This window comes from Cricetulus griseus, chromosome 4 (genome assembly GCF_003668045.3).
Source record: "Cricetulus griseus strain 17A/GY chromosome 4, alternate assembly CriGri-PICRH-1.0, whole genome shotgun sequence".
Taxonomy (NCBI): Eukaryota; Metazoa; Chordata; class Mammalia; order Rodentia; family Cricetidae; genus Cricetulus; species Cricetulus griseus.
Genome location: NC_048597.1, coordinates 28,685,054 through 28,698,738, shown reverse-complemented (window position 1 = coordinate 28,698,738; position 13,685 = coordinate 28,685,054). Strand labels below are relative to the sequence as shown.

At 40.0% G+C, this 13,685-nt stretch overlaps 1 protein-coding gene across 1 annotated transcript; it reads right to left on the bottom strand.

Moving 5' to 3' along the window:
• Positions 1-5,093: 5,093 nt before the first annotated feature.
• CUNH3orf38 (chromosome unknown C3orf38 homolog) lies at positions 5,094-13,685 on the bottom strand. Its single transcript, XM_027412433.2, has 3 exons — positions 13,452-13,685; positions 11,737-11,975; positions 5,094-9,934 (listed from the first exon to the last, which is right to left on the bottom strand). The coding sequence occupies exons 1-3, from the start codon at positions 13,576-13,578 to the stop codon at positions 9,254-9,256; spliced, it is 1,047 nt and encodes a 348-aa protein (XP_027268234.1). The 5' UTR covers positions 13,579-13,685; the 3' UTR covers positions 5,094-9,253.

Sequence of the window (13,685 nt, the reverse complement as noted above, 5' to 3'; positions counted from 1 at the left end):
TTGCAGGGTCCCTATGGGTGTCCCTTAGAGTTAGAGGAAAGTAGGTGTGATGCCAATGACATAGGCATCGGGAACAAGTTGAAACAACAGACTCTGTTTATTCCAGGAAGGAGTAAGCCTAATATATAACCCAACTCTGCACCAGGGGAGGAGATCCACTGAGCTGGCATCTGCTGAGGTGATGTGGTCCCTGTCCATAGCAGACTAGGCTGCTGTCAAGGCCCTCTGGCACACCCAGGCTGGCTGTCAGGAAACATCTACTGCGCATGCTCTTACTATCGGTCTAGGCCGGCTATCAGGCTCATTGAGGCTTAGTTATCCCACATGTAACTGCCAATAGCGAGGCAGAAGAAAGCATAGGCAGGGCTGGCAGGCAGAGAGAATAGGAGAAATCGGGAAAGAAAAAGGGAGAAGGAGCAAGAGAGAACAAGAAGAGAAGGACATCAGAGGCGAACCACCCAGCCAGCCAGCCAGCCATGAAGAGTGAAAGTAGGTTATACAGAAGAAAGGGAAAAGCACAGAGGCAAAGTTAGATGGGATAATTTAAGAAAAGCTGGCTAGCGATAAGCCAAGCTAAGGCTGGGCGTTTATAAGTAATAACAAGGCTCCCTTTGTGATTTATTTGGGAGTTGGGTGATGGGCCCCCCAAAAGAGCACAACAACATCAGTCAGCATTCCAGCAAACATCCCCAACTGGACTGTGAGTTACAAAAGGGAGGCGGGGGGGGGGGGGTTGGTGGGAGAAGGATATATATTGGGATTGTTTGTGGGGGGGATAGGAGAGGAGATTAGGGGAGGAGAGTTGGGGTGGATATGGTCAAGATTCTTTGTTTACATGTATGGAATTGCCAAAAAATACCTACTAAAGAAAACAAAACAATAACACAAATTTTTGGTTGCATCATATAGCCCATTATACTTTTGGTTAATCAAAAGTATTCCAGGCCCAATCTCTTCAGATAGTCATCAGTGTCCTCCTTTGTTTGTTTCAGATGACTGGAAACACTGTACCTACAGGATCTCTTGCATGGCACACACATTGTGTTTCTGAATCCACACAAATCTGTCCACCATTACAGCATTTACAGGGACAGTCACACAATGCGATCCTCCCTGTGTATTTGTGAATCTCAAGCAGTGAAATTGAAAGACACTTCTGTGTGTTGCTTTTACACATCAAAAGACCCCGGGTCAAACCATCAGAAGGGAAGGATTTCCTGCAACTGTTTTGCGTTCGGTTTCTGTCAAACCACTTCACACTTTTCTTGGTTAAAAACATAAAAATATGTTATAAGCATGTAAAAGTACAAAAAAATACATCAGCTTGGCAAATCACTTTAAGAGTTTATGATTAGAGAACATATATATTGTTTATAGACTTAATATATTCTGCTAAATGTTAAGGACTCAATACATTTTCCCTTTTTGGTTCTTGTGAAATATAAAAAGAATTATATCATTTTCTGGGTACTAGCCACTGAAAATAAAAATTGAAATACTGGCTGGGCAAAGTGGCTCACACCCCTTAGTCCCAGCACTTGAGAGGCAGTTCCAGGAAGATCTCTGTGAGTTCAGGCCATCCTGGTGTACATAATGAGTTCCAGGACAGCCAGAGGCACACAGGGAAACCCTGCCTTGAAAAAAAAAAAAAATTCAAATACTAATCACATTTAAAAGTGCACTTTTTTTTAAAGATGCATTGTTATTTTTTTACCTATATGAGTTTTGCCTCCATGTTGTGTACCACGTAAATAGGCAAGAAGGTGGCATCGGCTTCCCTGGATCTGTAGTTACAGATGGTTGTAAGTTGCCATGTGGCTGCCAGAGCAGGGGGTGCTCGTATCCCTGAGCTATCTCCAGCCTCTGCACACATGTGCTTCAAGAATCAATTCTGTTTTCCAATTAAGCATAACTCAAGAGGAAGCAAGATCAGTATTATGTTGTATAGCTTACTGGGTCTAACTATGTAGTTCTGTCTGTCCCGAAACTATGTAGACCGGGCTAGCCTTGAACTCTCAGAGATCCACCTACCTGGCTCAGCCTCCCGAGTGCTAGGATTAAAGGTGGGTGCCAGTACACACTGTTCAGTTATTAAAATTAGTAAAGTTCTAAGTAATGAAGTTTTATGGAGGTCACTCTCATCTACAATTTGCAAAGTATTAATTACATGTGAAATCTGTCAAATACACATGAATGAGGGGGAGCATTCTGTGCATTTGTTCCTATGCAATTTCCAGACTAAGAGACCAGAGGATCACCACTCCTTCAGCAGCACTCACACAGTCCAAGCCAGGACTCAACCCAGTTTCAAGTAAGTACAAAAATAGTTTACGTAGTAAGAGCACCAAGGAGCCATCACAAGAAACACTCTGACTGGGCGGTGGTGGCACACACCTTTAATCTCAGCACTTGGGAGGCAGAGGCAGGAGGACCTCTGTGAGGTCAAGGCCATCCTGGTCTACAAAGTGAATTCCAGGACAGCCAGGGCTGTTACACAGAGAAACCCTGTCTTGAAAAACCAATAAATAAATAAATAATGAAAAGAAACATACTGTAATATAATAAACTATTAAAATAGCAATTACTTTGTACAAGTAATGAGGGAACGCCAGAAGATATTAAATCTCACATCTATCAAGAGCTCAACAAATGCTTACCAAATTAAGATTTTAAGATCAAACACAGGTGTGTTCTTTAAGATCAGTAGTTTTTTCTTCCTTTATAATTTATTTATTGAAACAGAGCCTCCCTATGTAGCCCTGGCTGGCCTGGAACTCACCAGAGATGAGGCTGGATTAAACTCACGGAGATCCAACTGTCTGTGCTTCCCAAGTGCTGAGATTAAAGCCATCATACCTGGCTGCCAATATTTTTCTTTTTCCTAAACTCTTGTTCCGTCACAAATTTCTTCTTTAAAAATATGGCATAGGGGGCTGGAGAGATGGCTCAGAGGTTAAGAGCACTGACTGCTCTTCCAGAGGTCCTGAGTTCAATTCCCAGCAACCATATGGTGGCTCACAACCATCTGTTATGAGATCTGGTGCCCTCTTCTGGTGTGCAGATATACAGGGAAGCAGAATGTTGTATACATAATAAATAAAATCTTTAAAAAAATGGCATATGCTACAATAAAACTCCGAATTCCTAGTATCAAATATTTCCATGTGTTTCCCTTCTACGAGTAAAAATATAATTACTACCCACACATATACTTAAGAACATATATCAGGGGTTTTGTTTGAAGAATGGTGTTTTTCAATAAGCATTTTTTTTTGTAAGAAAGTGAGATAATCAAGAATTTCCATGCCAATAATCCTGAAATTCTTTAAAAGTAAATCAGTGTCAAAAACAGATGCAGTCACAGTGCCACACAGTGTCAAAGCACAGGACACAGACCTGTTTCACCCACCTTCTTGACATGAGAAGTTACGGATTAGAGTGTCAAGCTCTTCAATATGGGGCCAGTGAGACGGCTCTGCAGCTGTAGGCACTTACTGTGCGGTCCTGACAACCTGACTTCATCCCTGGAACCCAAGACAGAAGCAGAGAACCAAGGAAGGACTCTCCATTCTCAGCTCTCACTAGTTGTCCTCAGACCCCCACACATACTGTGTTATGAGCATGCACACACACACACACACACACACACACACACACACACACACACACACACCATATAAATACACATATTCATTATACACTATTAATAACAAAGATACAAATAAAATATTTCAAATAGTAGACTGAAAAAAGAAAAAAAAAAAAAAACCCTGAATGAACCTTGGCTTTATGGTTTAAACCCAAAAACTAAAAAAGGGCCAAATAAATACACGATCTCCCTAACAATAAAATGAAATGAAAAATGTGAGTTACTTAAATATTGGAGCTTCAATTTCTTTTCTTTTACAAAAGTGCAACTATGACCTTAACTCTTCTACCAATCAGAGTGTTGTTACTTGGCTCCAGTGGCACCCATGGGCAATGCCATCAGTGGGAAAAGCAGACTGGAAGACAAGAAGTTGAGGCCAGAGGCCAACCTAGACTATGTGAAGAGGCTTCACAGAATACACAAGAAATAAATAAACTGAATAACTCTATAGCACTGGATAACTTTGACTTTATCCATTTATCAAATACCGAGCACCTAATACAAGTACATGTGCACACACGCACTAGACCCTGTTATAAACAGATAGACAAAGTCTGGAAATGAATTAGCTTCCGAATAAACCATAGTACTCATAGCAAGCATTAACAGAGCTGAAGAGCTGGAGGAGTGTACAAATTTATAAACTAAACGATTCAATAACTTTCCTCAGTCATTCTTTTTTTGGGGGGGAGGGCGTCTCATGTATCCCAGGCTGGTGTCAAACTTCTATAGACAAAGATGACTATGAGCAGTCTGATCTTGGGACTGCCTCTCAGGTACTAGCACTATAGATGTACACAGTCATGCAAGGTTGATGTGGTGGTAGTGCTCACCCAAGGTCTTCCTTCCTTCCAGGCAAGAATTCATTCAGCAGAGCTACACGCCCAACCCTCCTCGGGACACTGTTAGAGAACTGCTCCAACAGACAGGTGGTGGACTTAGTAGTGGGTAATCAGCCTTCAGCCTTTAAGCTTAGTAAGTCAAATATAAGCAATTACAAACTTGTTTTGTGTTTACAAACTGAAGATGAAAATTATTACAGAGCCTCACTGAATGGCTAAAAGAACAAGGAGATACAGTATCGAATGAAAATGGAATTTAGAAGATACAAAATTCTAGGCCAGTAATTTTATAATGTAACATACATGAAACTGGAGTTCTGACTTCACAGATGACAGTAAATGTGGCAATTTTGACATAACTGAAGTTCTATTCAGAGACTACTGGAAAGGGTCACTAGCAAAATGAAGCTAATACATTTGACATGTTCTGATAATCTGGAAATTTTCCTCAAAAATCTAAAGTCTGGGGGAAGGGGGGAGTGGGCACACACCTTTAATCCCAGTCATTTCTAAGAGTTCGAGGTCAGCCTAGACTGTAAATCGAGTTCCAGGACTGAAAAGAAAAAACAAAACAAAACAAAAAAAACAAAAACAAAAAGTTGTCAAATTAGCTTATGTTCTATATTTACATTTACATTTAATCTATATTGTGTACATCCTCATGACTGTTTAAAATTTCCATTTTTCTTTATGCAAAAGTTTATCAAAATCTTCCAACATGAGATTTAAACTCAACATGTTTACCCAGACAACATATTCATATTTTACACTTGACCCAGTAACTTATACATAGTAGACAATTAATATATCTCAAAGAAGCTTCAAGAGAACCAGATCCAATTCCCAGCATTGCAACTCTGCTAGCTACATCTAAACTAAACAGAAACAAAGGTTATGGGAAGGGTTGTACGAAGAAGAGGAAGCAGTGTGCTGCCCCATAAACAGAGAAAAAAAAAAGTTAGTGTTCCTGGAAACCATTCATTAGAATTACCTAAATATAATCAACATCATTTTAGGATGAGGTTAACAGCTTGATACTCTTATTCCAAAGCATGCTGTCAATCACTATATCAAAGTGACATAACTTGTTAATATTCTATGACCACTTAATATTCTATGACAGTATTTCAGCAGACCTAATCCTAGCATCTTTTGAAAATAAAGTTTACAAGTTAAAATATATTTTCTAGAGATTACACTTTCATAAGATTTAGTCCATCACCTTAAAGATTTAAGACGTCTGAAATTTTAGCATTGGGGGGCAGTCAGGAAAACAGTATTATAGGAGTTTCCTAATGTAGAATATATAATCTACAGGGCTCACATGTTCTTTGGAAAGGCACCATGAACACATCGAAATGTTGAGAAATGCAACTTTCTTCTGGGGAGGAAGAACTGCACCCTCCCCTTCTGCTGATGTCTATCCACTGTATTAGCTGTTGCTGTGACAGAGGATGTGCCCAGTACATCACATGTAAGTCTGAGTTCAATCCCCAGCACCATAAAAAAAAAGAAAAAAGAAAAAAAAAAGTGACGAAAACGCCCATCTACTTTTATAAAAGACTAATAATTATGGTATGGTTTTCTATGACCCACTCAGGCAAAGAGCTATTTTATCAAAACAGAGATTATAATTACTTAATTATTGTTGTTTTATTTTGGTTTCTGGAGACAGGATATCTCTTCGTAGTTCTGGCTGTCCTGAAACTCACTAAGTAGACCAGGAACTAACTCACAGATCCTCCTACCTGTGCCTCCCAACTGGGGATTAAAGGCATCGGGCTATAATTATGTTGTAAAGCGGACCTTTACATCCTCTTTGGGTCATTTTTATAATTTCTAGTAACATCACGTAATCAGTCTTCGTCTGGGAAGAACACAGAATATCTCCAAACCTACTATTATTCACAAAGTAGCTTAATAAATTACACATGGCTCTTTACTATAGTTTGGCATTTTAGTTTTTAAGACACACAAAATATGAAATTTGGTATTAATACCTTAATGTAACACTGCTTACAATTTAGTGGAAGATCTGAACATTTTTATTTGGCTTTCTCAAGAAAAAGGAGTATTTAGCCATGCACCCTGCTCTTACACTATGGCAAACAGAGTCCAGAAGATCCCTTAACTGAAACCCCAATTGTCTTAGTGATGAAACACCATGACCAAAGCACCTTCAGAAGGCAAGTGCTTGTTTGGCTGACACATCCTCATCACTGTTCATTACTGAAGGAAGTCAGAACTGGAACTCGAGCAGGGCAGAACCTGGAGGCAGGACCTGATGCAGAGGCCACAGAGGAATGCTGCACACTGGCTTGCTCAACCAGCTTTCTTAGAAAGAACCTTGTACCACCAGCCCAGGGTTGGCTTTACCATAATGGGTCGACCTCATCAATCACTAAAAGAATGCTCTACAGGCTGGCCTGCCCACTCTTATGAGACATTTTCTCAATGGAGGTTCCGTTCCCCCTCTCTGAAGACTTTAGCTTACGTCAAGTTAACATAAAACTAGGCAGTACACAAATCAGTCTGTATTTTAAGTGTTGTACTTGCCAAATTTTAACATTATTAGCTGGGTGGAATATAGCAAAACAGACCCAGAGCTCACGTCACTGTTTCCTAACATACTCAGCCCTGGGTGGTGGGCCAAAGACATCAATGTCTGCATTTTCTTTTGGTTCCACACTTCTTGAACAAATTTCAGTTGTTCTAGATTTCTTTCTCTGGACATTTCCTTATACATACATATACATACATGCATACATACATACATGAGATTGCCTCAGTCATCAAAAATATCCCACCAACCCGAATACAACTCTCTTAAATTTGAATAATAAGGAGGCCTAAGTTTTTTTTACATCTACATAATAAATCCACGTGACCAAGAGAGTATGCGGGAGACCAAACTTGAAGCCTCCCCACTTAGTGCTTGTTCATTTATCACTTCGCCGAAATATGAGAATCTATTTTGAGCCCAGAAGCAGAGATAACCTGAAAAACATAGCCAATCTTCTCAATCTATTAAGAATACTTCATGGGGCGGTGGTGGCACAAGCCTTTAATCCCATTACTCAGGACAGAGGCAGGTGGATCTCTGTGAGTCCGAGGCTACCATAGTCTACTGGCCACTAGCTAGTTCCAAGACAGCTAGGGCTGTTACACAAAGAAACTCTGTCTCAAAACAACAACAACAACAACAAAAGAGTATTTCAAATTTTGCAAGTTGACTTAGTTTTATGTGTAAAAATCTGCACCTTTTAGGTTTTCTATACATTCTAGAGTTCAATACTGCAGATAACTAAAGATCATCTTTCTGTAGTACTGACACAAACAGCACAAGGACAGTTTTTAATTTCCTGCTTTTCTCAGGATATTTATATTGATTTATAAAACCTAAATGAGTAGGAAAATCAAACTGAGTTTTCAAAACCTGAGTAGAGGTAGAATGAGTAAATGATGACCTGGTTGTCTTACTTTATGAACATATGGTAAGCATTTTGTAGACTGCTGTTTATAACTAACTACAGTATACTGACAATATACATAACAGGAAAATGTTTTGTGGTGGTTAAACTGCCTAAAGCTCTCCTTAACTGTGGGATGAAACTAAACAGTTTATTATTCTAATACAGAAAAAAGCATTTCCATCTTTATTAGTTATGTTAGAACATACTGATCTGTACTCTTCAAAGAGGCAGGCCACTAAAATAAAACAGGGGTGTAAATGCTTAGCTCTTACTTCCAATATTCATACTCAATCACTCTAGATTGTCAGTGTTAAATATAAAAATTAACAAGAGTAATACACAACCCCATTTTCCTGAAAATTTTCCAAATAGTAATTTAAAAACTGAAATTCCAAATAAATCCAGGATCAGTAAATAGTTACCAGGTGATGAGAAACTGAAACTTTAACCTGGCAAATCAACTAACAAATCTAGTAACATAGAAGTAAAAAACTTTGCTAGGCTATACATATGCATATTTGCATACCCATATTGTAAGTTCTAAATGGGCTTTGTTTTTATTTTGAGGAGGGCCAAGCTCTGCCACCATCAATCTGCCACTATCAATCAGGAGGAAGAACAGTAATTTATTTCCTAGGAATTGTGCACACCTTTAAAATTTCAAAGCATATTTTTCATACTCAGGGTATCATAGTAAATGTTCTATAAAACCGTTGGCTGAAGCCTAAGTAGTAACAAGGTCTGTGTTGAGAACAGCATTTATTGCCCAAACTTGTTGAGAAATGTAGCAGATTTGAGAAATTTGCTTGGACTAGAACAGAATATCTTGAAAGAGAAGTTTCAAAAAGGCAGCTTAAACTTTTCTTCCCAGGCTAAACTTTTATGTTAAATATCTCTAAAATGTTACTTTTTGGTTTTGTATTTGTTTTTTTAGACAACACTTTAATGAGATGCATTTGTTAGACATCCAATAAGCCATGACAACTACTAATCTTTGCCACTTGAAGGTTCACAGATTAACAGGCTACTCACTAAAGTGAAAATATCACCTTTGGTTTCTAAGGCACACGGTTATCTACAGCATCTGAGTGGGATTTATTTGATGGACCGCAGTAAGTTCTCGAAACATTTGCTGTGACTCGAGTAGAAATAGGCAAGTATTCACAGTAGTCTGTAGTCCAAAGGGTACTTCAGCTAAAATATCTCAACCCTCCCATCTGCAGTCGCTGAGATGTGATCAGTGCTGTGCTGGGCAGTTTCTGCAGCTACCTCAGGCTGACCGTCAGAGCTCAGTGCTTTAGAGGGTTAGGCGAGTTCAGTTCCTTTTTGTTCGACAAGGCCTCATCTCCACTACATAAAACCTGGTCTCCAGTCCCACTATCCAAGGCCTGCCTTATATTAGGGCTTACTTCAGGGTTATTACACAAAGTGATTACATTATAAAAGGACTCCAGATCACTCTGTTCAAATGTAACAGCTGGTTTCAGTAATGTTCCAGGAGCAAGGGAACTGCCGCCAATAATTCTCAGGTTGATAAATTTGATTTTCCAAGTATTTTCCACAAAAGGGCTACGAATAAGTCCGAAAATTTGTTCAAAGATGCCCAAACAAGTATTTCCTCTGTGGACAGTCCCTGCAACTCCAACCATAACTAATCCATGAGGAGAAGAAGCACATTTCAGTCCCTGAGAGTCGAGGTTGGGACTAAGAAAAAGAAATTCCTCTTTCACTAATGACAGTAATCGAAGGCTCACAATTTCTGCTCCATGGTAGTCTATCACGTTTTGTTCTGTGGTACTATAATAAAACCTAAGCTTGACATCATTCCAGAAGTGCTGTGGGCCCCATTCATCTTGAGGTGGTCCCAGAAAAGGATTCTGAGAATTAAGAAGTTCGAAGAACCACTGACAGAACTCTTCTCCTAAGCGACGGAAATCAACCTTCTCAGCCTCTTTATCTTCTTTTGCCTGCTGGTTAAAACAAACACAGAGTAAACTGAAGGTTCCTCCAGAGTCTGCTTCCTAACTATGTGAATGCACTGCTGAGAGTAAAGGGAACTAAACCACACTAAGCACAGAAAATCTTCTTTGCAAAAGGAAGAAAACATTTTAAATTTCAATTTTATCTAAGTAAAATTTAACAAGGCTACTTCTGGGTTCAGTGGCCCATGGCTAAAGTGCCAGCTACTCAGGAGGCTGAGGTAGAAGGCTGGCCTGAGCACAGGACTCCAAGATCAGCCCTAGCATGCATGCTTTCTCTTTCTTTCTTTCTTTCTTTCTTTCTTTCTTTCTTTCTTTCTCATACTCTCCCTCATTCTTTTGTCTTTTTCTTCTCCTAAGAAAAGATCTTACTCTGTATCTAAAACTGACCTCGAACTGGCAATCAACAAGTGTTGTCTTCTGTGTGCTGAGGTTACAGACATGTAACATTCCTCCTATTCTGTCATCCTCTCTCCTCAAAACCAATTATAAAACAGTAATATAGGAATGTTATATGCAATCTCCTTGATTTAATCTTGGAAAAAGGTTAAAAAAACACAAACAAAACCCTTTAAAATATCAATATCAGCATGAATAGTCAATGATAATGGTTTGTATATTATTTTTCCTTGACTGTACACATCTCTCAAAACTTTAAAAAATTTGCTTCAAATGAATCCTTTATTGACTATAAATTAAATATATATTATAAAATATGTAAAATGTTTATATAAAATTTATATAAAAATAAGACATTGCAATAATTAATAAAACTCATGAGGAATTTGCATTCTTCTAACATCACCATAAATTCTATTGAAAAGTAAGCTCTTGTCACTCATGATATCTGCTCTAACATGAAATGACCATTATCTTTTTAATCAGGAGAGGCCTGTCAGAACTTTTATTTTTTTAAAAAATGCTTTAAACATATACTTCTAAAGGTGATTGACATGGGTAATTTTCTATGACTGGAATTAATACTATCATTTTTTTAACTAAATGGGAAAATTACTATAAAATATACCCTAGAAACTAGACTTTATGAATCTGTGTATTCCAGAACCTTAATATCTCAGCAAGAATAAGATATGTCAAATTCTATACCATATGGACTACTATTCAATATACTTGGCACAGAAGGCGAATTTAAGTATATTTTCCCAGTCATCACATCACAATAAACCCTGATAATATATATTACTATGAGCATTTCTTTTTTCTCTTTTCAATATATTAAGCAAACAAGACCTAAAACACCCTTTCCTAACATGAAAGCATAGTAACTATCCTGAGTTCAATCTACCACCATTAAGTATTCAGTATCTAACAGCCCCCCCAAACACACACACACACACACACACACACACACACACACACACACACACAGAGCAGCCAGGATTAACTGAAGAAAACTGGAAATCATTTTTTTCAAGTTTCTTAAATGAAATTTTTACACGACTACCAGTCTTACAAAATGAGAAAGGAAATTTAAAATTAGCTTTTTTTTAAAGTACAAAAACATGAGAAGTAGAGAGCTTCAATTAGAATGAAGTTATTCTTATAGTATACTTTCTAAACATATACCAGTTCTCATTTGTGGGAAAAGGAATACACTCCCCTGAACCCCAGGCCCATCTTCGAAGCAAGCATTCTATGTCTAGGCTGCTTTAGTGGTCTTGAAGTATGGAAAGGAGATAAAACACTAGAATACACAAATACTATGAACCAGGCACCTCAGATCTAGATTCAGACAGAACCAGGACTCAGAACTAAGTACAAATCTCATGTACCTGTTCAAAGAGCTGGATATCTTCTGTCGTTGTAACTGCTTCCGCTGCAGTCTTCAGTTTCAGTGACTGTTCTTCCCAATAACCTTTTGCATACTGAATAAGATTGTGTTTTTCAGTAGTTGGAGGTACAACCACCCCTTGTGTTGCCAAATACTTAAATATGACTTCTCGGTGGACTTTTTTGCGCCTTAGAAGTTCTTCTACACTTTGACTATAAACTAATATTGCATGAATAGCATCTAGGAAAAAAAAAAAAACAAAACAGTAATTAATTGACTAGCTCAAAGCATTTGTAAATTTGCCCAACATCAGCAAAAATCCTACTGAAACATATTTAAGCTCTTGCCATGATACTTGCTTTTGCATAAGAAGGCTATGGCTTTGAAAAGCAAGAAGAGGCTTATCCACTGGTTTGTTTTTTAAATCCTTTATACTTAAACTTCCTTAACCTTGCTGCTGCTGCTGCTGCCACCGATGGTGGTAAAGGCAGTGAAGCCTTTAGTCCCAGCACCTGGGAGGTAGAGGAAGCAGTTCTATGAGCTCGAGGACTGCCTGGTCTACAAAGCCAAGTCCAGAACAGTGAGGCAAACACAGTGAAACCCTGTCCCCCAAAACCAAAATAAATAAATAAGACTTGTTAATAAGTTAATAAGAAAAATCTTGACCCAGAAAAAAATTATTTCTATGCCCCAAAATCTAAAATCTATAACCCTTCAAAAAGTGACCAAAATGACAGTATTTGAGATGTCAAGGAATGTTGTCAAACTCCTTATTCTACAGATAATCAAAGCTGCTAAGTGGCAGGATCAGTAAGATGGTTTTTTTGTTTTGTTTTGTTTTGTTTTAATTAAAAAGCTGTGCCGATAACACAAACTAAAACTGGACCTTCCAGTTTACACGACGGGTGCAAAACGGCATCAACTAACTTTCAGAAAGGTATTCATTGCACATACCCTTCCACGGGACACACTGTATCTTTGAGGCCTCCCGAAAGCTAACCTCTTTTCCCACCCATCTCAGGGTGGCTACCACATTACATCCGATCGTTTGGGGGTTTCTTTTGAGGGAGAGGAGGATTGGGATTTCTATCCCTTTCTTTACGGCAACATACATATCACTACTGTATTTAGTAAGGATATTTTCTAATGTTTTATAAATTCAAATGTGCGTGTTAAATTTTTAATTTAAAAAAAAAAAACCTTGTGGTTTCGCCACTTCCCAACTTTTATCTGCAGGACCAAGAGACTGAGCATTCCTTGGCATCTACGGATTAAAGGGAGCCGTCAGCCCTTCTGTGGGCTGCCACGGCTATTTCAGGTGTTTATGTTCTTCTCCGGTGGGAAGAAATCAACCTGAGCAGGAGCCGCAGCCGGAGCCGGAGCCGCAGCAGCTGACTCCTGGAATGCTCGCAACTCGAAGCAGAAGCCCGCTCTGCGGCCTCCGGGAAGTCACAGCACACTGGCTGACTGGGACTCGGCTCGCCATGTCAACCAAGTTTCACCGGGTCGGGGTCGGGGTCGGGGTCGGTACCGGCCGCTCGCAAACGCCGGGACGCTGCTCCCCGGCCCGGCCCGACCCGACCCGACCCGACCCGACCCCGGAACCTGCGCAGGGGGAGCGGCAGAGGCGCGCAGCCGCGCCCCGAGCGGAGCGGCCTCCCTCCTCCCCGGGGGAGCCGGGCGGCGAGCGCCCCGGGCCGGGCGGGCCGGGCGTACCTTGGCGGTCCACTGGCTGCACCAGGCGGTTGGTGACGGTGTCGCACAGGGCCATGATCTCTTCGTTGTCCAGCATGCCGAGCAGGTCACGGCAGCCCTCCGTCTCCAAGTGGCGGAGCCCCGACATCTCGCCCCCAGGGAAGGGGGCAGGGGACGAAGCCACTAATGTCGCCCTCTCGGCCCGCGGGCCGGCCGGCGCCTTGGCAACAGACACCGGAAGTACCTTCCGGGTCG

Bases quoted from the DNA above. Each gene is read 5' to 3' on its own strand.
- CUNH3orf38 (XM_027412433.2), bottom strand. From the start codon at position 13,578: ATGTCGGGGCTCCGCCACTTGGAGACGGAGGGCTGCCGTGACCTGCTC. The intron at 11,976-13,451 runs GTACGCCCGGCC...TTTTTTTCCTAG, and splicing joins GCAGCCAGTGGACCGCCAAG to ATGCTATTCATGCAATATTA. The intron at 9,935-11,736 runs GTACATGAGATT...TGTTTTAACCAG, and splicing joins ATATCCAGCTCTTTGAACAG to CAGGCAAAAGAAGATAAAGA.